Raw genomic sequence first — 25,923 nt, 5'->3', positions numbered from 1 at the left:
TTATTGTAGAATGTTGTCAGCAACAATAATTCAGCAGAGAATCTGATGGCTTTGTCACTTGACATTCTGCTGCTGTTGCAACATGAATATGTTATATTACTCAGTAATTTGCATGATATCTAGAGGTTAAAAATACAAAGCAATTTGTCTCTGCATAATTCATAGTATGTTTTTTCAAGTTTTATGTTTGCCACAATAATGAGATCAGTTACTTTCACAGCAACAACAGAAGCATCCACTGCAAGTACACAGACATCCACTGCAGCACCGACCTCCATATCAGCTCCAGCCTCAACAAGTACAACAGTACCTCCAACTGCAGAGAGCACCTCACAAACAGTGACAATTGAATCAACGGCAATCTCAACCACACCACTCACTTCAACAAGTGGTGAGTGTACCAGCACACTTTGATCAGCAGTTTAATTCAGATTCTGTTTAATCTAATGCAAGTTTAGAAATATACTTGAGCAACAATAACAAAATATTATTGTCGTGTGTTGTCAGCTACAGTTGTGCTGCGAAGAATCACGTGCAATTGTCAGTTGACACTCTGCTGCTGTTGCAACATGGATATGTTATATTTGTAACTAATTTACATTCTATATAGGTATGAAAAATAAACAGAGCAGTTTGTCTTAAATGCATAATTCGTAGTATGTTGTTCCAAGATTTATGTTTGCCACAATAATGAGATCAGTTACTTTCACAGCGACAACAGAAGCATCCACTGCAAGTACACAGACATCCACTGCAGTAGCGACCTCTGCATCAGCTCCCGCCGCAACAATTACAACAGTACCAACAACCACAGAAAGCACGACTCAAGCTTCGACAAGTGAATCAACGACAATCTCATCAACACAACTCACTTCAACAACAAGTGGTGAGTAGACAAGTGCACCCTTATGAACCGTTTCATTCTGATTCCTTTCTCTCTAATGCAAGTTTGCAAATATGCTTCAGCAAAAAGTAACAAAATATTGTTGTTGTGTGTTGTCAGCTGCAATAGTGCTTTGAAGAATCACGTGCAATTATCAGTTGACAATCTGCTGCTGTTGCAACATGAATATGTTATATTACTCAGTAATTTGCATTGTATCTCGGTATTAAAAATACAGAGCAATTTGTCCTTAATGTATAATTCAACGTGTTCTACCAAATATTATGTTTGCCTCAATAATGAGATCAGTTACTTTCACAGCAACAACAGAAGCATCCACTGCAAGTACAGAGACCTCCGCTGCAGCACCGACCTCTACATCAGCTCCCGCCTCAACAAGTACAACAGTATCGACAACTGCAGAGAGCACCTCTCAAACATTGACAATTGAATCAACAGCAATCTTAACCACACCACTCACTTCAACAAGTGGTGAGTATACCAGCACACTTTTATCAACGGTGCAATTCTGATTCCGTTCAATCTAATTCAAGTTTAGAAACATACTCGAGCAATAATAACAAAATATTATTGCAGAATGTTGTCAGCTAAAATAATTCAGCAGAGAATCTTATGGCTTTGTCACTTGACATTCTGCTGCTGTTGCAACATGGATAAGTTATATTACTCAGTAATTTGCATTATATCTGGAGGTTAAAAATACAAACCAATTTCTCTCTGCATAATTCATAGTATGTTTTTTCAAGTTTTATGTTTGCCACAATAATGAGATCAGTTACTTTCACAGCAACAACAGAAGCATCCACTGCAAGTACAGAGACCTCCACCGCAGCACCGACCTCTATATCAGCTCCAGCCTCAACAAGTACAACAGCACCGACAACTGCAGAGAGCACCTCACCAACATTGACAATTGAATCAACAGCAATATCAACCACACCACTCACTTCAACAAGTGGTCAGTATACCAGCACACTTTTATCAGCAGTTTAATTCTGATTCCATTCAATCTAATGCAAGTTTAGAAACATACTCGAGCAATAATAACAAAATATTATTGTAGAATGTTGTCAGCAACAATAATTCAGCAGAGAATCTTATGGCTTTGTCACTTGACATTCTGCTGCTGTTGCAACATGAATATGTTATATTACTCAGTAATTTGCATGATATCTGGAGGTTAAAAATACAAAGCAATTTGTCTCTGCATAATTCATAGTATGTTTTTTCAAGTTTTATGTTTGTCACAATAATGAGATCAGTTACTTTCACAGCAACAACAGAAGCATCCACTGCAAGTACACAGACCTCCACCGCAGCATCGACCTCTATATCAGCTCCAGCCTCAACAAGTACAACAGTACCTGCAACTGCAGAGAGCACCTCACAAACATTGACAATTGAATCAACAGCAATATCAACCACACCACTCACTTCAAAAAGTGGTCAGTATACCAGCACACTTTTATCAGCAGTTTAATTCTGATTCCATTCAATCTAATGCAAGTTTAGAAACATACTCGAGCAATAATAACAAAATATTATTGTCGTGTGTTGTCAGCTACAGTTGTGCTGCGAAGAATCACGTGCAATTGTCAGTTGACACTCTGCTGCTGTTGCAACATGGATATGTTATATTTGTAACTAATTTACATTCTATATAGGTATGAAAAATAAACAGAGCAGTTTGTCTTAAATGCATAATTCGTAGTATGTTGTTCCAAGATTTATGTTTGCCACAATAATGAGATCAGTTACTTTCACAGCGACAACAGAAGCATCCACTGCAAGTACACAGACATCCACTGCAGTAGCGATCTCTGCATCAGCTCCCGCCGCAACAATTACAACAGTACCAACAACCACAGAAAGCACGACTCAAGCTTCGACAAGTGAATCAACGACAATCTCATCAACACAACTCACTTCAACAACAAGTGGTGAGTAGACAAGTGCACCCTTATGAACCGTTTCATTCTGATTCCTTTCTCTCTAATGCAAGTTTGCAAATATGCTTCAGCAAAAAGTAACAAAATATTGTTGTTGTGTGTTGTCAGCTGCAATAGTGCTTTGAAGAATCACGTGCAATTATCAGTTGACAATCTGCTGCTGTTGCAACATGAATATGTTATATTACTCAGTAATTTGCATTGTATCTCGGTATTAAAAATACAGAGCAATTTGTCCTTAATGTATAATTCAACGTGTTCTACCAAATATTATGTTTGCCTCAATAATGAGATCAGTTACTTTCACAGCAACAACAGAAGCATCCACTGCAAGTACAGAGACCTCCGCTGCAGCACCGACCTCTACATCAGCTCCCGCCTCAACAAGTACAACAGTATCGACAACTGCAGAGAGCACCTCTCAAACATTGACAATTGAATCAACAGCAATCTCAACCACACCACTCACTTCAACAAGTGGTGAGTATACCAGCACACTTTTATCAACGGTGCAATTCTGATTCCGTTCAATCTAATTCAAGTTTAGAAACATACTCGAGCAATAATAACAAAATATTATTGCAGAATGTTGTCAGCTAAAATAATTCAGCAGAGAATCTTATGGCTTTGTCACTTGACATTCTGCTGCTGTTGCAACATGGATAAGTTATATTACTCAGTAATTTGCATTATATCTGGAGGTTAAAAATACAAACCAATTTCTCTCTGCATAATTCATAGTATGTTTTTTCAAGTTTTATGTTTGCCACAATAATGAGATCAGTTACTTTCACAGCAACAACAGAAGCATCCACTGCAAGTACAGAGACCTCCACCGCAGCACCGACCTCTATATCAGCTCCAGCCTCAACAAGTACAACAGCACCGACAACTGCAGAGAGCACCTCACCAACATTGACAATTGAATCAACAGCAATATCAACCACACCACTCACTTCAACAAGTGGTCAGTATACCAGCACACTTTTATCAGCAGTTTAATTCTGATTCCATTCAATCTAATGCAAGTTTAGAAACATACTCGAGCAATAATAACAAAATATTATTGTAGAATGTTGTCAGCAACAATAATTCAGCAGAGAATCTTATGGCTTTGTCACTTGACATTCTGCTGCTGTTGCAACATGAATATGTTATATTACTCAGTAATTTGCATGATATCTAGAGGTTAAAAATACAAAGCAATTTGTCTCTGCATAATTCATAGTATGTTTTTTCAAGTTTTATGTTTGTCACAATAATGAGATCAGTTACTTTCACAGCAACAACAGAAGCATCCACTGCAAGTACACAGACCTCCACCGCAGCATCGACCTCTATATCAGCTCCAGCCTCAACAAGCACAACAGTACCTACAACTGCAGAGAGCACCTCACAAACATTGACAATTGAATCAACAGCAATATCAACCACACCACTCACTTCAAAAAGTGGTCAGTATACCAGCACACTTTTATCAGCAGTTTAATTCTGATTCCATTCAATCTAATGCAAGTTTAGAAACATACTCGAGCAATAATAACAAAATATTATTGTGGTTTGTTGTCAGCAACAATAATTCAGCAGAGAATCTTATGGCTTTGTCACTTGACATTCTGCTGCTGTTGCAACATGAACATGTTATATTACTCAGTAATTTGCATTATATCTAGAGGTTAAAAATACAAAGCAATTTGTCTCTGCACAATTCATAGTATGTTTTTTCAAGTTTTATGTTTGCCACAATAATAAGATCAGTTACTTTCACAGCAACAACAGAAGCATCCACTGCAAGTGCACAGACCTCCACTGCAGTAGCGACCTCTGTATCAGCTCCCGCCGCGACAATTACAACAGTACCAACAACCACAGAAAGCACGACTCAAGCTTCGACAAGTGAATCAACGACAATCTCATCAACACAACTCACTTCAACAAGTGGTGTGTAGACTAGTGCACCCTTATGAACCGTTTCATTCTGATTCCTTTCTCTCTAATGCAAGTTTGCAAATATGCTTCAGCAAAAAGTAACAAAATATTGTTGTTGTGTGTTGTCAGCTGCAATAGTTCTGTGAAGAATCACGTGCAATTATCAGTTGACAATCTGCTGCTGTTGCAACATGAATATGTTATATTACTCAGTAATTTGCATTGTATCTAGGTATTAAAAATACAGAGCAATTTGTCCTTAATGTATAATTCAACGTGTTCTACCAAATATTATGTTTGCCTCAATAATGAGATCAGTTACTTTCACAGCAACAACAGAAGCATCCACTGCAAGTACAGAGACCTCCACCGCAGCAATGACCTCGACATCAGCTCCCGCCTCAACAAGTACAACAGTACCGACAACTGCAGAGAGCACCTCCCAAACAGTGACAATTGAATCAACTGCAATCTTAACCACACCACTCACTTCAACAAGTGGTGAGTATACCAGCACACTTTTATCAACGGTGCAATTCTGATTCCGTTCAATCTAATTCAAGTTTAGAAACATACTCGAGCAATAATAACAAAATATTATTGTAGAATGTTGTCAGCTAAAATAATTCAGCAGAGAATCTTATGGCTTTGTCACTTGACATTCTGCTGCTGTTGCAACATGAATATGTTATATTACTCAGTAATTTGCATTATATCTAGAGGTTAAAAATACAAAGCAATTTGTCTCTGCATAATTCATAGCATGTTTTTTCAAGTTTTATGTTTGCCACAATAATGAGATCAGTTACTTTCACAGCAACAACAGAAGCATCCACTGCAAGTACACAGACCTCCACCGCAGCACCGACCTCTGTATCAGCTCCAGCCTCAACAAGTACAACAGTACCGACAACTGCAGAGAGCACCTCGCAAACAGTGACAATTGAATCAACAGCAATCTCAACCACACCACTCACTTCAACAAGTGGTGAGTATACCAGCACTCTTTTATCAGCAGTTTAATTCTGATTCCATTCAATCTAATGCAAGTTTAGAAACATACTCGAGCAATAATAACAAAATATTATTGTGGTTTGTTGTCAGCTACAATAATTCAGCAGAGAATCTTATGGCTTTGTCATTTGACATTCTGCTGCTGTTGCAACATGAATGTGTTATATTACTCAGTAATTTGCATTATATCTAGAGGTTAACAATACAAAGCAATTTGTCTCTGCATAATTCATAGTATGTTTTTTCAAGTTTTATGTTTGCCACAATAATGAGATCAGTTACTTTCACAGCAACAACAGAAGCATCCACTGCAAGTACACAGACCTCCACCGCAGCAATGACCTCTACATCAGCTCCCGCCTCAACAAGTACAACAGTCCCGACAACTGCAGAGAGCACCTCTCAAACAGTGACAATTGAATCAACAGCAATCTTAACCACACCACTCACTTCAACAAGTGGTGAGTATACCAGCACACTTTTATCAGCGGTGCAATTCTGATTCCGTTCAATCTAATTCAAGTTTAGAAACATACTCGAGCAATAATAACAAAATATTATTGTAGAATGTTGTCAGCAACAATAATTCAGCAGAGAATCTGATGGCTTTGTCACTTGACATTCTGCTGCTGTTGCAACATGATTATGTTATATTACTCAGTAATTTGCATTATATCCAGAGGTTAAAAATACAAAGCAATTTGTCTCTGCATAATTCATAGTATGTTTTTTCAAGTTTTATGTTTGCCACAATAATGAGATCAGTTCCTTTCACAGCAACAACAGAAGCATCCACTGCAAGTACAGAGACCTCCACCGCAGCACCGACCTCTATATCAGCTCCAGCCTCAACAAGTACAACAGTACCGACAGCTGCAGAGAGCACCTCACAAACATTGACAATTGAATCAACAGCAATCTCAACCACACCACTCACTTCTACAAGCGGTGAGTGTACCAGCATACTTTGATCAGCAGTTTAATTCAGATTCTGTTTAATCTAATGCAAGTTTAGAAACATACTTGAGCAATAATAACAAAATATTATTGTCGTGTGTTGTCAGCTACAGTTGTGCTGCGAAGAATCACGTGCAATTGTCAGTTGACACTCTGCTGCTGTTGCAACATGGATATGTTATATTTGTAACTAATTTACATTCTATATAGGTATGAAAAATAAACAGAGCAGTTTGTCTTAAATGCATAATTCGTAGTATGTTGTTCCAAGTTTTATGTTTGCCTCAATAATAAGATCAATTACTTTCACAGCAACAACAGAAGTATCAACTACAAGGACACAGACCTCCACTGCAGCAACGACCTCAACATCAGCTCCCGCCTCAACAAGTACAACAGTACCGACAACTGCAGAAAGCTCCTCTCAAACAGTGACAATTGAATCAACAGCAATCTTAACCACACCACTCACTTCAACAAGTGGTCAGTATACCAGCACACTTTTATCAGCAGTTTAATTCTGATTCCATTCAATCGAATGCAAGTTTAGAAACATACTCGAGCAATAATAACAAAATATTATTGTGGTTTGTTGTCAGCTACAATAATTCAGCAGAGAATCTTATGGCTTTGTCACTTGACATTTTGCTGTTGTTCCAACATGGATATGTTATATTACTGAGTAATTTGCAACATATCTAGAGGTTGGAAATACATAGCAAGTTGTCTCTCATGCATAATTCATGGTATGTTTTTTCAAGTTTTAAGTTTGCCACAATAATGAGATCAGTTACTTTCACAGCAACAACAGAAGCATCCACTGCAAGTACACAGACCTCCACTGCATTAGCGACCTCTGTATCAGCTCTCGCCTCAACAAGTGCAACAGTAGCAACTACTGCAGAGAGCACTTCTCAAACATTGACAATTGAATCAACAGCAATCTCAACAAGTGGTGAGTATACCAGCACACTTTTATCAGCGGTGCAATTCTGATTCCGTTCAATCTAATTCAAGTTTAGAAACATACTCAAGCAATAATAACAAAATATTATTGTAGAATGTTGTCAGCTAAAATAATTCAGCAGAGAATCTTATGGCTTTGTCACTTGACATTCTGCTGCTGTTGCAACATGAATATGTTATATTACTCAGTAATTTGCATGATATCTAGAGGTTAAAAATACAAAGCAATTTGTCTCTGCATAATTCATAGTATGTTTTTTCAAGTTTTATATTTGCCACAATAATGAGATCAGTTACTTTCACAGCAACAACAGAAGCATCCACTGCAAGTACACAGACCTCCACCGCAGCACCGACCTCTGTATCAGCTCCAGCCTCAACAAGTACAACAGTACCTACAACTGCAGAGAGCACCTCACCAACATTGACAATTGAATCAACAGCAATATCAACCACACCACTCACTTCAACAAGTGGTCAGTATTCCAGCACACTTTTATCAGCAGTTTAATTCTGATTCCATTCAATCTAATGCAAGTTTAGAAACATACTCGAGCAATAATAACAAAATATTATTGTGGTTTGTTGTCAGCAACAATAATTCAGCAGAGAATCTTATGGCTTTGTCACTTGACATTCTGCTGCTGTTGCAACATGAATATGTTATATTACTCAGTAATTTGCATTATATCTAGAGGTTAACAATACAAAGCAATTTGTCTCTGCACAATTCATAGTATGTTTTTTCAAGTTTTATGTTTGCCACAATAATAAGATCAGTTACTTTCACAGCAACAACAGAAGCATCCACTGCAAGTACACAGACCTCCACTGCAGTAGCGATCTCTGCATCAGCTCCCGCCGCAACAATTACAACAGTACCAACAACCACAGAAAGCACGACTCAAGCTTCGACAAGTGAATCAACGACAATCTCATCAACACAACTCACTTCAACAACAAGTGGTGTGTAGACTAGTGCACCCTTATGAACCGTTTCATTCTGATTCCTTTCTCTCTAATGCAAGTTTGCAAATATGCTTCAGCAAAAAGTAACAAAATATTGTTGTTGTGTGTTGTCAGCTGCAATAGTGCTGTGAAGAATCACGTGCAATTATCAGTTGACAATCTGCTGCTGTTGCAACATGAATATGTCATATTACTCAGTAATTTGCATTGTATCTAGGTATTAAAAATACAGAGCAATTTGTCCTTAATGTATAATTCAACGTGTTCTACCAAATATTATGTTTGCCTCAATAATGAGATCAGTTACTTTCACAGCAACAACAGAAGCATCCACTGCAAGTACAGAGACCTCCACCGCAGCAATGACCTCTACATCAGCTCCCGCCTCAACAAGTACAACAGTACCGACAACTGCAGAGAGCACCTCCCAAACAGTAACAATTGAATCAACTGCAATCTTAACCACACCACTCACTTCAACAAGTGGTGAGTATACCAGCACTCTTTTATCAGCAGTTTAATTCTGATTCCGTTCAATCCAATGCAAGTTTAGAAACATACTCGAGCAATAATAACAAAATATTATTGTAGAATGTTGTCAGCAACAATAATTCAGCAGAGAATCTGATGGCTTTGTCACTTGACATTCTGCTGCTGTTGCAACATGAATATGTTATATTACTCAGTAATTTGCATGATATCTAGAGGTTAAAAATACAAAGCAATTTGTCTCTGCATAATTCATAGTATGTTTTTTCAAGTTTTATGTTTGCCACAATAATGAGATCAGTTACTTTCACAGCAACAACAGAAGCATCCACTGCAAGTACACAGACCTCCACCGCAGCACCGACCTCCATATCAGCTCCAGCCTCAACAAGTACAACAGTACCTCCAACTGCAGAGAGCACCTCACAAACAGTGACAATTGAATCAACAGCAATCTCAACCACACCACTCACTTCAACAAGTGGTGAGTGTACCAGCACACTTTGATCAGCAGTTTAATTCAGATTCTGTTTAATCTAATGCAAGTTTAGAAACATACTTGAGCAACAATAACAAAATATTATTGTCGTGTGTTGTCAGCTACAGTTGTGCTGCGAAGAATCACGTGCAATTGTCAGTTGACACTCTGCTGCTGTTGCAACATGGATATGTTATATTTGTAACTAATTTACATTCTATATAGGTATGAAAAATAAACAGAGCAGTTTGTCTTAAATGCATAATTCGTAGTATGTTGTTCCAAGATTTATGTTTGCCACAATAATGAGATCAGTTACTTTCACAGCGACAACAGAAGCATCCACTGCAAGTACACAGACATCCACTGCAGTAGCGACCTCTGCATTAGCTCCCGCCGCAACAATTACAACAGTACCAACAACCACAGAAAGCACGACTCAAGCTTCGACAAGTGAATCAACGACAATCTCATCAACACAACTCACTTCAACAACAAGTGGTGAGTAGACAAGTGCACCCTTATGAACCGTTTCATTCTGATTCCTTTCTCTCTAATGCAAGTTTGCAAATATGCTTCAGCAAAAAGTAACAAAATATTGTTGTTGTGTGTTGTCAGCTGCAATAGTGCTTTGAAGAATCACGTGCAATTATCAGTTGACAATCTGCTGCTGTTGCAACATGAATATGTTATATTACTCAGTAATTTGCATTGTATCTCGGTATTAAAAATACAGAGCAATTTGTCCTTAATGTATAATTCAACGTGTTCTACCAAATATTATGTTTGCCTCAATAATGAGATCAGTTACTTTCACAGCAACAACAGAAGCATCCACTGCAAGTACAGAGACCTCCACCGCAGCACCGACCTCTACATCAGCTCCCGCCTCAACAAGTACAACAGTATCGACAACTGCAGAGAGCACCTCTCAAACAGTGACAATTGAATCAACAGCAATCTTAACCACACCACTCACTTCAACAAGTGGTGAGTATACCAGCACACTTTTATCAACGGTGCAATTCTGATTCCGTTCAATCTAATTCAAGTTTAGAAACATACTCGAGCAATAATAACAAAATATTATTGTAGAATGTTGTCTGCAACAATAATTCAGCAGAGAATCTGATGGCTTTGTCACTTGACATTCTGCTGCTGTTGCAACATGATTATGTTATATTACTCAGTAATTTGCATGATATCTAGAGGTTGAAAATACAAAGCAATTTGTCTCTGCATAATTCATAGTATGTTTTTTCAAGTTTTATGTTTGCCACAATAATGAGATCAGTTACTTTCACAGCAACAACAGAAGCATCCACTGCAAGTACACAGACCTCCACCGCAGCACCGACCTCTGTATCAGCTCCAGCCTCAACAAGTACAACAGTACCGACAACTGCAGAGAGCACCTCCCAAACAGTGACAATTGAATCAACTGCAATCTTAACCACACCACTCACTTCAACAAGTGGTGAGTATACCAGCACACTTTTATCAACGGTGCAATTCTGATTCCGTTCAATCTAATTCAAGTTTAGAAACATACTCGAGCAATAATAACAAAATATTATTGCAGAATGTTGTCAGCTAAAATAATTCAGCAGAGAATCTTATGGCTTTGTCACTTGACATTCTGCTGCTGTTGCAACATGGATAAGTTATATTACTCAGTAATTTGCATTATATCTGGAGGTTAAAAATACAAACCAATTTGTCTCTGCATAATTCATAGTATGTTTTTTCAAGTTTTATGTTTGCCACAATAATGAGATCAGTTACTTTCACAGCAACAACAGAAGCATCCACTGCAAGTACAGAGACCTCCACCGCAGCACCGACCTCTATATCAGCTCCAGCCTCAACAAGTACAACAGCACCGACAACTGCAGAGAGCACCTCACCAACATTGACAATTGAATCAACAGCAATATCAACCACACCACTCACTTCAACAAGTGGTCAGTATACCAGCACACTTTTATCAGCAGTTTAATTCTGATTCCATTCAATCTAATGCAAGTTTAGAAACATACTCGAGCAATAATAACAAAATATTATTGTAGAATGTTGTCAGCAACAATAATTCAGCAGAGAATCTTATGGCTTTGTCACTTGACATTCTGCTGCTGTTGCAACATGAATATGTTATATTACTCAGTAATTTGCATGATATCTAGAGGTTAAAAATACAAAGCAATTTGTCTCTGCATAATTCATAGTATGTTTTTTCAAGTTTTATGTTTGTCACAATAATGAGATCAGTTACTTTCACAGCAACAACAGAAGCATCCACTGCAAGTACACAGACCTCCACCGCAGCATCGACCTCTATATCAGCTCCAGCCTCAACAAGTACAACAGTACCTACAACTGCAGAGAGCACCTCACAAACATTGACAATTGAATCAACAGCAATATCAACCACACCACTCACTTCAAAAAGTGGTCAGTATACCAGCACACTTTTATCAGCAGTTTAATTCTGATTCCATTCAATCTAATGCAAGTTTAGAAACATACTCGAGCAATAATAACAAAATATTATTGTGGTTTGTTGTCAGCAACAATAATTCAGCAGAGAATCTTATGGCTTTGTCACTTGACATTCTGCTGCTGTTGCAACATGAACATGTTATATTACTCAGTAATTTGCATTATATCTAGAGGTTAAAAATACAAAGCAATTTGTCTCTGCACAATTCATAGTATGTTTTTTCAAGTTTTATGTTTGCCACAATAATAAGATCAGTTACTTTCACAGCAACAACAGAAGCATCCACTGCAAGTGCACAGACCTCCACTGCAGTAGCGACCTCTGCATCAGCTCCCGCCGCGACAATTACAACAGTACCAACAACCACAGAAAGCACGACTCAAGCTTCGACAAGTGAATCAACGACAATCTCATCAACACAACTCACTTCAACAACAAGTGGTGTGTAGACTAGTGCACCCTTATGAACCGTTTCATTCTGATTCCTTTCTCTCTAATGCAAGTTTGCAAATATGCTTCAGCAAAAAGTAACAAAATATTGTTGTTGTGTGTTGTCAGCTGCAATAGTTCTGTGAAGAATCACGTGCAATTATCAGTTGACAATCTGCTGCTGTTGCAACATGAATATGTTATATTACTCAGTAATTTGCATTGTATCTAGGTATTAAAAATACAGAGCAATTTGTCCTTAATGTATAATTCAACGTGTTCTACCAAATATTATGTTTGCCTCAATAATGAGATCAGTTACTTTCACAGCAACAACAGAAGCATCCACTGCAAGTACAGAGACCTCCACCGCAGCAATGACCTCTACATCAGCTCCCGCCTCAACAAGTACAACAGTACCGACAACTGCAGAGAGCACCTCCCAAACAGTGACAATTGAATCAACTGCAATCTTAACCACACCACTCACTTCAACAAGTGGTGAGTATACCAGCACACTTTTATCAACGGTGCAATTCTGATTCCATTCAATCTAATGCAAGTTTAGAAACATACTCGAGCAATAATAACAAAATATTATTGTGGTTTGTTGTCAGCTACAATAATTCAGCAGAGAATCTTATGGCTTTGTCACTTGACATTTTGCTGTTGTTCCAACATGGATATGTTATATTACTGAGTAATTTGCAACATATCTAGAGGTTGGAAATACACAGCAAGTTGTCTCTCATGCATAATTCATGGTATGTTTTTTCAAGTTTTATGTTTGCCACAATAATGAGATCAGTTAATTTCACAGCAACAACAGAAGCATCCACTGCAAGTACACAGACCTCCACTGCAGTAGCGACCTCTGTATCAGCTCTCGCCTCAACAAGTGCAACAGTAGCAACTACTTCAGAGAGCACTTCTCAAACATTGACAATTGAATCAACAGCAATCTCAACCACACCACTCACTTCAACAAGTGGTGAGTATACCAGCACACTTTTATCAGCGGTGCATTTCTGATTCCGTTCAATCTAATTCAAGTTCAGAAACATACTCGAGCAACAATAACAAAATATTATTGTCGTGTGTTGTCAGCTACAGTTGTGCTGCGAAGAATCACGTGCAATTGTCAGTTGACACTCTGCTGCTGTTGCAACATGAATATGTTATATTACTCAGTAATTTGCATTGTATCTAGGTATTAAAAATACAGAGCAATTTGTCCTTAATGTATAATTCAACGTGTTCTACCAAATATTATGTTTGCCTCAATAATGAGATCAGTTACTTTCACAGCAACAACAGAAGCATCCACTGCAAGTACACAGACCTCCACCGCAGCAATGACCTCTACATCAGCTCCCGCCTCAACAAGTACAACAGTACCGACAACTGCAGAGAGCACCTCCCAAACAGTGACAATTGAATCAACTGCAATCTTAACCACACCACTCACTTCAACAAGTGGTGAGTATACCAGCACACTTTTATCAACGGTGCAATTCTGATTCCGTTCAATCTAATTCAAGTTTAGAAACATACTCGAGCAATAATAACAAAATATTATTGTAGAATGTTGTCAGCTAAAATAATTCAGCAGAGAATCTTATGGCTTTGTCACTTGACATTCTGCTGCTGTTGCAACATGGATAAGTTATATTACTCAGTAATTTGCATTATATCGAGAGGTTAAAAATACAAAGCAATTTGTCTCTGCATAATTCATAGCATGTTTTTTCAAGTTTTATGTTTGCCACAATAATGAGATCAGTTACTTTCACAGCAACAACAGAAGCATCCACTGCAAGTACACAGACCTCCACCGCAGCACCGACCTCTATATCAGCTCCAGCCTCAACAAGTACAACAGTACCGACAACTGCAGAGAGCACCTCCCAAACAGTGACAATTGAATCAACAGCAATCTCAACCACACCACTCACTTCAACAAGTGGTGAGTATACCAGCACTCTTTTATCAGCAGTTTAATTCTGATTCCATTCAATCTAATGGAAGTTTAGAAACATACTCGAGCAATAATAACAAAATATTATTGTGGTTTGTTGTCAGCTACAATAATTCAGCAGAGAATCTTATGGCTTTGTCATTTGACATTCTGCTGCTGTTGCAACATGAATGTGTTATATTACTCGGTAATTTGCATTATATCTAGAGGTTAACAATACAAAGCAATTTGTCTCTGCATAATTCATAGTATGTTTTTTCAAGTTTTATGTTTGCCACAATAATGAGATCAGTTACTTTCACAGCAACAACAGAAGCATCCACTGCAAGTACACAGACCTCCACTGCAGTAGCGACCTCTGCTTCAGCTCCCGCCGCAACAATTACAATAGTACCAACAACCACAGAAAGCACGACTCAAGCTTCGACAAGTGAATCAACGACAATCTCATCAACACAACTCACTTCAACAACAAGTGGTGTGTAGACTGGTGCACCCTTATGAACCGTTTCATTCTGATTCCATTCTCTCTAATGCAATTTGCAAATATGCTTCAGCAAAAAGTAACAAAATATTGTTGTTGTGTGTTGTCAGCTGCAATAGTGCTGTGAAGAATCACGTGCAATTATCAGTTGACAATCTGCTGCTGTTACAACATGAATATGTTATATTACTCAGTAATTTGCATTGTATCTAGGTATTAAAAATACAGAGCAATTTGTCCTTAATGAAAAATTCAGTGTGTTCTACCAAATTTTATGTTTGCCTCAATAATGAGATCAGTTACTTTCACAGCAACAACAGAAGCATCCACTGCAAGTACAGAGACCTCCACCGCAGCAACGACCTATACATCAGCTCCCGCCTCAACAAGTACAACAGTCCCGACAACTGCAGAGAGCACCTCTCAAACAGTGACAATTGAATCAACAGCAATCTTAACCACACCACTCACTTCAACAAGTGGTCAGTATACCAGCACACTTTTATCAGCAGTTTAATTCTGATTCCATTCAATCTAATGCAAGTTTAGAAACATACTCGAGCAATAATAACAAAATATTATTGTGGTTTGTTGTCAGCTACAATAATTCAGCAGAGAATCTTATGGCTTTGTCACTTGACATTTTGCTGTTGTTCCAACATGGATATGTTATATTACTGAGTAATTTGCAACATATCTAGAGGTTGGAAATGCACAGCAAGTTGTCTCTCATGCATAATTCATGGTATGTTTTTTCAAGTTTTATGTTTGCCACAATAATGAGATCAGTTAATTTCACAGCAACAACAGAAGCATCCACTGCAAGTACACAGACCTCCACTGCAGTAGCGACCTCTGTATCAGCTCTCGCCTCAACAAGTGCAACAGTAGCAACTACTGCAGAGAGCACTTCTCAAACATTGACAATTGAATCAACAGCAATCTCAACCACACCACTCACTTCAACAAGTGGTGAGTATACCAGCACACTTTTATCAGCGGTGCAATTCTGATTCCGTTCAATCTAATTCAAGTTTAGAAACATACTCGAGCAACAATAACAAAATATTATTGTCGTGTGTTGTCAGCTACAGTTGTGCTGCGAAGAATCACGTGCAATTGTCAGTTGACACTCTGCTGCTGTTGCAACATGAATATGTTATATTTGTAACTAATTTACATTCTATATAGGTATGAAAAATAAACAGAGCAGTTTGTCTTAAATGCATAATTCGGAGTATGTTGTTCCAAGTTTTATGTTTGCCTCAATAATAAGATCAATTACTTTCACAGCAACAACAGAAGTATCAACTACAAGTACACAGACCTCCGCTGCAGCACCGACCTCTATATCAGCTCCAGCCTCAACAAGTACAACAGTACCGACAACTGCAGAGATCTCCTCTCAAACATTGACAATTGAATCAACAGCAATATCAACCACACCACTCACTTCAACAAGTGGTGAGTATACCAGCACACTTTTATCAGCAGTTTAATTCTGATTCCATTCAATCTAATGCAAGTTTAGAAACATACTCGAGCAATAATAACAAAATATTATTGTAGAATGTTGTCAGCAACAATAATTCAGCAGAGAATCTGATGGCTTGGTCACTTGACATTCTGCTGCTGTTGCAACATGAATATGTTATATTACTCAGTAATTTGCATGATATCTAGAGGTTAAAAATACAAAGCAATTTGTCTCTGCATAATTCATCGTATGTTTTTTCAAGTTTTATGTTTGCCACAATAATGAGATCAGTTACTTTCACAGCAACAACAGAAGCATCCACTGCAAGTACACAGACCTCCACTGCAGTAGCGACCTCTGCATCAGCTCCCGCCGCAACAATTACAACAGTACCAACAACCACAGAAAGCACGACTCAAGCTTCGACAAGTGAATCAACGACAATCTCATCAACACAACTCACTTCCACAACAAGTGGTGTGTAGACTAGTGCACCCTTATGAACCGTTTCATTCTGATTCCTATCTCTCTAATGCAAGTTTGCAAATATGCTTCAGCAAAAAGTAACAAAATATTGTTGTTGTGTGTTGTCAGCTGCAATAGTGCTTTGAAGAATCACGTGCAATTATCAGTTGACAATCTGCTGCTGTTGCAACATGAATATGTTATATTACTCAGTAATTTGCATTGTATCTAGGTATTAAAAATACAGAGCAATTTGTCCTTAATGTATAATTCAATGTGTTCTACCAAATATTATGTTTGCCTCAATAATGAGATCAGTTACTTTCACAGCAACAACAGAAGCATCAACTGCAAGTACACAGACCTCCACCGCAGCAATGACCTCTATATCAGCTCCCGCCTCAACAAGTACAACAGTACCGACAACTGCAGAGAGCACCTCTCAAACAGTGACAATTGAATCAACAGCAATCTTAACCACACCACTCACTTCAACAAGTGGTGAGTATACCAGCACACTTTTATCAGCGGTGCAATTCTGATTCCGTTCAATCCAATTGAAGTTTAGAAACATACTCGAGCAATAATAACAAAATATTATTGTAGAATGTTGTCAGCTAAAATAATTCAGCAGAGAATCTTATGGCTTTGTCACTTGACATTCTCCTGCTGTTGCAACATGGATAAGTTATATTACTCAGGAATTTGCATTATATCTAGAGGTTAAAAATACAAAGCAATTTGTCTCTGCATAATTCATGGTATGTTTTTTCAAGTTTTATGTTTGCCACAATAATGAGATCAGTTACTTTCACAGCAACAACAGAAGCATCCACTGCAAGTACACAGACCTCCACCGCAGCACCGACCTCTATATCAGCTCCAGCCTCAACAAGTACAACAGTACCGACAACTGCAGAGAGCACCTCACAAACAGTGACAATTGAATCAACAGCAATCTCAACCACACCACTCACTTCAACAAGTGGTCAGTATACCAGCACACTTTTATCAGCAGTTTAATTTTGATTCCATTCAATCTAATGCAAGTTTAGAAACATACTCGAGCAATAATAACAAAATATTATTGTGGTTTGTTGTCAGCTACAATAATTCAGCAGAGAATCTTATGGCTTTGTCATTTGACATTCTGCTGCTGTTGCAACATGAATGTGTTATATTACTCAGTAATTTGCATTATATCTAGAGGTTAACAATACAAAGCAATTTGTCTCTGCATAATTCATAGTATGTTTTTTCAAGTTTTATGTTTGCCACAATAATGAGATCAGTTACTTTCACAGCAACAACAGAAGCATCCACTGCAAGTACACAGACCTCCACTGCAGTAGCGACCTCTGCATCAGCTCCCGCCGCAACAATTACAACAGTACCAACAACCACAGAAAGCACGACTCAAGCTTCGACAAGTGAATCAACGACAATCTCATCAACACAACTCACTTCAACAACAAGTGGTGTGTAGACTAGTGCACCCTGATGAACCGTTTCATTCTGATTCCTTTCTCTCGAATGCAAGTTTGCAAATATGCTTCAGCAAAAAGTAACAAAATATTGTTGTTGTGTGTTGTCAGCTGCAATAGTGCTGTGAAGAATCAAGTGCAATTATCAGTTGACAATCTGCTGCTGTTACAACATGAATATGTTATATTACTCAGTAATTTGCATTGTATCTAGGTATTAAAAATACAGAGCAATTTGTCCTTAATGTATAATTCAACGTGTTCTACCAAATATTATGTTTGCCTCAATAATGAGATCAGTTACTTTCACAGCAACAACAGAAGCATCCACTGCAAGTACACAGACCTCCACCGCAGCAATGACCTCAACATCAGCTCCCGCCTCAACAAGTACAACAGTACCGACAACTGCAGAGAGCACCTCTCAAACAGTGACAATTGAATCAACAGCAATCTTAACCACACCACTCACTTCAACAAGTGGTGAGTATACCAGCACACTTTTATCAGCGGTACAATTCTGATTCCGTTCAATCTAATTCAAGTTTAGAAACATACTCGAGCAATAATAACAATATATTATTGTCGAATGTTGTCAGCTAAAATAATTCAGCAGAGAATCTTATGGCTTTGTCACTTGACATTCTGCTGCTGTTGCAACATGGATAAGTTATATTACTCAGTAATTTGCATTATATCTAGAGGTTAAAAATACAAAGCAATTTGTCTCTGCATAATTCATGGTATGTTTTTTCAAGTTTTATGTTTGCCACAATAATGAGATCAGTTACTTTCACAGCAACAACAGAAGCATCCACTGCAAGTACACAGACCTCCACCGCAGCACCGACCTCTATATCAGCTCCAGCCTCAACAAGTACAACAGTACCTACAACTGCAGATAGCACCTCACAAACAGTGACAATTGAATCAACAGCAATATCAACCACACCACTCACTTCAACAAGTGGTCAGTATACCAGCACACTTTTATCAGCAGTTTAATTCTGATTCCATTCAATCTAATGCAAGTTTAGAAACATACTCGAGCAATAATAACAAAATATTATTGTAGAATGTTGTCAGCAACAATAATTCAGCAGAGAATCTGATGGCGTTGTCACTTGACATTCTGCTGCTGTTGCAATATGAATATGTTATATTACTCAGTAATTTGCATGATATCTAGAGGTTAAAAATACAAAGCAATTTGTCTCTGCACAATTCATAGTATGTTTTTTCAAGTTTTATGTTTGCCACAATAATAAGATCAGTTACTTTCACAGCAACAACAGAAGCATCCACTGCAAGTACACAGACCTCCACCGCAGCACCGACCTCTGTATCAGCTCCCGCCTCAACAAGTACAACAGTACCAACAACCACAGAAAGCACGACTGAAGCTTCGACAAGTGAATCAACGACAATCTCATCATCACAACTCACTTCAACAACAAGTGGTGTGTAGACTAGTGCACCCTTATGAACCGTTTCATTCTGATTCCTTTCTCTCTAATGCAAGTTTAGAAACATACTCGAGCAATAATAACAAAATATTATTGTGGTTTGTTGTCAGCTACAATAATTCAGCAGAGAATCTTATGGCTTTGTCACTTGACATTTTGCTGTTGTTCCAACATGGATATGTTATATTACTGAGTAATTTGCAACATATCTAGAGGTTGGAAATACATAGCAAGTTGTCTCTCATGCATAATTCATGGTATGTTTTTTCAAGTTTTATGTTTGCCACAATAATGAGATCAGTTAATTTCACAGCAACAACAGAAGCATCCACTGCAAGTACACAGACCTCCACTGCAGTAGCGACCTCTGTATCAGCTCTCGCCTCAACAAGTGCAACAGTAGCAACTACTGCAGAGAGCACTTCTCAAACATTGACAATTGAATCAACAGCAATCTCAACCACACCACTCACTTCAACAAGTGGTGAGTATACCAGCACACTTTTATCAGCGGTGCAATTCTGATTCCGTTCAATCTAATTCAAGTTTAGAAACATGCTCGAGCAATAATAACAAAATATTATTGTCGAATGTTGTCAGCTAAAATAATTCAGCAGAGAATCTTATGGCTTTGTCACTTGACATTCTGCTGCAGTTGCAACATGGATAAGTTATATTACTGAGTAATTTGCATCATATCTAGAGGTTGGAAATACAAAGCAATTTGTCTCTGCACAATTCATAGTATGTTTTTTCAAGTTTTATGTTTGCCACAATAATAAGATCAGTTACTTTCACAGCAACAACAGAAGCATCCACTGCAAGTACACAGACCTCCACTGCAGTAGCGACCTCTGGATCAGCTCCCGCCGCAACAATTACAACAGTACCAACAACCACAGAAAGCACGACTCAAGCTTCGACAAGTGAATCAACGACAATCTCATCAACACAACTCACTTCAACAACAAGTGGTGTGTAGACTAGTGCACCCTTATGAACCGTTTCATTCTGATTCCTTTCTCTCTAATGCAAGTTTGCAAATATGCTTCAGCAAAAAGTAACAAAATATTGTTGTTGTGTGTTGTCAGCTGCAATAGTGCTTTGAAGAATCACGTGCAATTATCAGTTGACAATCTGCTGCTGTTGCAACATGAATATGTTACATTACTCAGTAATTTGCATTGTATCTAGGTATTAAAAATACAGAGCAATTTGTCCTTAATTAAAAATTCAGTGTGTTCTACCAAATTTTATGTTTGCCTCAATAATGAGATCAGTTACTTTCACAGCAACAACAGAAGCATCCACTGCAAGTACAGAGACCTCCACCGCAGCAACGACCTCTACATCAGCTCCCGCCTCAACAAGTACAAGAGAACCGACAACTGCAGAGAGCACCTCTCAAACAGTGACAATTGAATCAACAGCAATCTTAACCACACCACTCACTTCAACAAGTGGTCAGTACACCAGCACACTTTTATCAGCAGTTTAATTCTGATTCCATTCAATCCAATGCAAGTTTAGAAACATACTCGAGCAATAATAACAAAATATTATTGTGGTTTGTTGTCAGCTACAATAATTCAGCAGAGAATCTTATGGCTTTGTCACTTGACATTTTGCTGTTGTTCCAACATGGATATGTTATATTGCTGAGTAATTTGCAACATATCTCGAGGTTGGAAATACATAGCAAGTTGTCTCTCATGCATAATTCATGGTATGATTTTTCAAGTTTTATGTTTGCCACAATAATGAGATCAGTTAATTTCACAGCAACAACAGAAGCATCCACTGCAAGTACACAGACCTCCACTGCAGTAGCGACCTCTGTATCAGCTCTCGCCTCAACAAGTGCAACAGTAGCAACTACTGCAGAGAGCACTTCTCAAACATTGACAATTGAATCAACAGCAATCTCAACCACACCACTCACTTCAACAAGTGGTGAGTATACCAGCACACTTTTATCAGCGGTGCAATTCTGATTCCGTTCAATCTAATTCAAGTTTAGAAACATGCTCGAGCAATAATAACAAAATATTATTGTCGAATGTTGTCAGCTCAAATAATTCAGCAGAGAATCTTATGGCTTTGTCACTTGACATTCTGCTGCTGTTGCAACATGGATAAGTTATATTACTGAGTAATTTGCATCACATCTAGAGGTTGGAAATACATAGCAAGTTGTCTCTCATGCATAATTCATGGTATGTTTTTTCAAGTTTTATGTTTGCCACAATAATGAGATCAGTTACTTTCACAGCAACAACAGAAGCATCCACTGCAAGTACACAGACCTCCACCGCAGCACCGACCTCGATATCAGCTCCAGCCTCAACAAGTACAACAGTACCGACAACTGCAGAGAGCACCTCACAAACATTGACAATTGAATCAACAGCAATCTCAACCACACCACTCACTTCTACAAGCGGTGAGTGTACCAGCATACTTTGATCAGCAGTTTAATTCAGATTCTGTTTAATCTAATGCAAGTTTAGAAACATACTTGAGCAATAATAACAAAATATTATTGTCGTGTGTTGTCAGCTACAGTTGTGCTGCGAAGAATCACGTGCAATTGTCAGTTGACACTCTGCTGCTGTTGCAACATGGATATGTTATATTTGTAACTAATTTACATTCTATATAGGTGTGAAAAATAAACAGAGCAGTTTGTCTTAAATGCATAATTCGGAGTATGTTGTTCCAAGTTTTATGTTTGCCTCAATAATAAGATCAATTACTTTCACAGCAACAACAGAAGTATCAACTACAAGTACACAGACCTCCGCTGCAGCACCGACCTCAGCATCAGCTCCCGCCTCAACAAGTACAACAGTACCGACAACTGCAGAGATCTCCTCTCAAACAGTGACAATTGAATCAACAGCAATATCAACCACACCACTCACTTCAACAAGTGGTGAGTATCCCAGCACACTTTTATCAGCAGTTTAATTCTGATTCCATTGAGTCTAATGCAAGTTTAGAAACATACTCGAGCAATAGTAACAAAATATTATTGTAGAATGTTGTCAGCAACAGTAATTCAGCAGAGAATCTGATGGCTTTGTCACTTGACATTCTGCTGCTGTTGCAACATGAATATGTTATATTACTCAGTAATTTGCATTATATCTAGAGGTTAAAAATACAAAGCAATTTGTCTCCGCATAATTCATAGTATGTTTTTTCAAGTTTTATGTTTGCCACAATAATGAGATCAGTTACTTTCACAGCAACAACAGAAGCATCCACTGCAAGTACACAGACCTCCACCGCAGCACCGACCTCTATATCAGCTCCAGCCTCAACAAGTACAACAGTACCTACAACTGCAGAGAGCTCCTCTCAAACAGTGACAATTGAATCAACAGCAATCTCAACCACACCACTCACTTCAACAAGTGGTGAGTATACCAGCACACTTTTATCAGCAGTTTAATTCTGATTCCATTCAATCTAATGCAAGTTTAGAAACATACTCGAGCAATAACAACAAAATATTATTGTGGTTTGTTGTCAGCTACAGTTGTACTGCGAAGAATCACGTGCAATTGTCAGTTGACACTCTGATGCTGTTGCAACATGGATATGTTATATTTGTAACTAATTTACATTCTCTATAGGTATGAAAAATAAACAGAGCAGTTTGTCTTAAATGCATAATTCATAGTATGTTTTTTCAAGTTTTATGTTTGCCACAATAATGAGATCAGTTACTTTCACAGCAACAACAGAAGCATCCACTGCAAGTACACAGACCTCCACCGCAGCAGCGACCTCTATATCAGCTCCAGCCTCAACAAGTACAACAGTACCTACAACTGCAGAGAGCTCCTCTCAAACAGTGACAATTGAATCAATTGCAATCTCAACCACACCACTCACTTCAACAAGTGGTGAGTATACCAGCACACTTTTATCAGCAGTTTAATTCTGATTCCATTCAATCTAATGCAAGTTTAGAAACAAACTCGAGCAATAATAACAAAATATTATTGTGGTTTGTTGTCAGCTACAATAATTCAGCAGAGAATCTTATGGCTTTGTCACTTGACATTCTGCTGCTGTTGCAACATGAATATGTTATATTACTCAGTAATTTGCATCATAGCTAGAGGTTAAAAATACAAAGCAATTTGTCTCTGCACAATTCATAGTATGTTTTTTCAAGTTTTATGTTTGCCACAATAATGAGATCAGTTACTTTCACAGCAACAACAGAAGCATCCACTGCAAGTGCACAGACCTCCACCGCAGCACCGACCTCTGTATCAGCTCCAGCCTCAACAAGTACAACAGTACCTACAACTGCAGAGAGCACCTCACAAACATTGACAATTGAATCAACAGCAATATCAACCACACCACTCACTTCAACAAGTGGTGAGTATACCAGCACACTTTTATCAGCAGTTTAATTCTAATTCCATTCAATCGAATGCAAGTTTAGAAACATACTCGAGCAATAATAACAAAATATTATTGTGGTTTGTTGTCAGCTACAATAATTCAGCAGAGAATCTTATGGCTTTGTCACTTGACATTTTGCTGTTCTTCCAACATGGATATGTTATATCACTGAGTAATTTGCATCATATCTCGAGGATGGAAATACAAAGCAAGTTGTCTCTGATGCATAATTCATAGTTTGTTTTTTCAAGTTTTATGTTTGCCACAATAATGAGATCAGTTCCTTTCACAGCAACAACAGAAGCATCCACTGCAAGTACACAGACCTCCACTGCAGTAGCGACCTCTTCATCAGCTCCCGCCGCAACAATTACAACAGTACCAACAACCACAGAAAGCACGACTCAAGCTTCGACAAGTGAATCAACGACAATCTCATCAACACAACTCACTTCAACAACAAGTGGTGTGTAGACTAGTGCACCCTTATGAACCGTTTCATTCTGATTCCATTCTCTCCAAAGCAAGTTTGCAAATATGCTTCAGCAAAAAGTAACAAAATATTGTTGTTGTGTGTTGTCAGCTGCAATAGTTCTGTGAAGAATCACATGCAATTATCAGTTGACAATCTGCTGCTGTTGCAACATGAATATGTTATATTACTCAGTAATTTGCATTGTATCTCGGTGTTAAAAATACAGAGCAATTTGTCCTTAATGTATAATTCAGTGTGTTCTACCAAATTTTATGTTTGCCTCAATAATGAGATCAGTTACTTTCACAGCAACAACAGAAGCATCCACTGCAAGTACAGAGACCTCCACTGCAGCAATGACCTCTACATCAGCTCCCGCCTCAACAAGTACAACAGTCCCGACAACTGCAGAGAGCACCTCTCAAACAGTGACAATTGAATCAACAGCAATCTTAACCACACCACTCACTTCAACAAGTGGTCAGTATACCAGCACACTTTTATCAGCAGTTTAATTCTGATTCCATTCAATCTAATGCAAGTTTAGAAACATACTCGAGCAATAATAACAAAATATTATTGTGGTTTGTTGTCAGCTACAATAATTCAGCAGAGAATCTTATGGCTTTGTCACTTGACATTTTGCTGTTGTTCCAACATGGATATGTTATGTTACTGAGTAATTTGCAACATATCTAGAGGTTGGAAATACATCGCAAGTTGTCTCTCATGCATAATTCATGGTATGTTTTTTCAAGTTTTATGTTTGCCACAATAATGAGATCAGTTACTTTCACAGCAACAACAGAAGCATCCACTGCAAGTACAGAGACCTCCACCGCAGCAATGACCTCGACATCAGCTCCCGCCTCAACAAGAACAACAGTCCCGACAACTGCAGAGAGCACCTCTCAAACATTGACAATTGAATCAACAGCAATCTCAACCACACCACTCACTTCAACAAGTGGTGAGTATACCAGCACACTTTTATCAGCGGTGCAATTCTGATTCCGTTCAATCTAATTCAAGTTTAGAAACATACTCGAGCAATAATAACAAAATATTATTGTCGAATGTTG

General features: G+C 38.2%; 1 protein-coding gene across 1 annotated transcript; it reads left to right on the top strand.

Annotated features, from left to right (window-relative positions):
- The first annotated feature begins 12,892 nt into the window (after positions 1-12,892).
- On the top strand, positions 12,893-22,333 carry LOC137299600 (mucin-2-like). The gene is made up of 20 exons (XM_067968459.1): positions 12,893-13,085; positions 13,405-13,575; positions 13,893-14,063; positions 14,380-14,550; positions 14,867-15,040; positions 15,358-15,528; positions 15,848-16,018; positions 16,340-16,510; positions 16,827-17,000; positions 17,319-17,489; positions 17,806-17,976; positions 18,293-18,466; positions 18,785-18,955; positions 19,272-19,442; positions 19,742-20,036; positions 20,211-20,422; positions 20,739-20,912; positions 21,231-21,401; positions 21,721-21,891; positions 22,194-22,333. The coding sequence occupies exons 1-20, from the start codon at positions 12,893-12,895 to the stop codon at positions 22,331-22,333; spliced, it is 3,588 nt and encodes a 1,195-aa protein (XP_067824560.1).
- The last annotated feature ends 3,590 nt before the right edge of the window (positions 22,334-25,923 follow it).

Source organism: Heptranchias perlo, chromosome 29 (assembly GCF_035084215.1).
Source record: "Heptranchias perlo isolate sHepPer1 chromosome 29, sHepPer1.hap1, whole genome shotgun sequence".
In the NCBI taxonomy this organism is placed as follows: domain Eukaryota; kingdom Metazoa; phylum Chordata; class Chondrichthyes; order Hexanchiformes; family Hexanchidae; genus Heptranchias; species Heptranchias perlo.
Note: the sequence above shows the minus strand (reverse complement) of the source record. Positions and strands in the feature narration are given on the sequence as shown.

Coding starts and splice junctions, on each gene's coding strand:
- LOC137299600 (XM_067968459.1), top strand. CDS start 12,893: ATGAGATCAGTTACTTTCACAGCAACAACAGAAGCATCCACTGCAAGT. Junction 13,576..13,892: donor ACCACTCACTTCAACAAGTG/GTGAGTATACCA, acceptor TTACTTTCACAG/CAACAACAGAAGCATCCACT. Junction 21,892..22,193: donor ACCACTCACTTCAACAAGTG/GTGAGTATACCA, acceptor CACAATAATGAG/ATCAGTTACTTTCACAGCAA.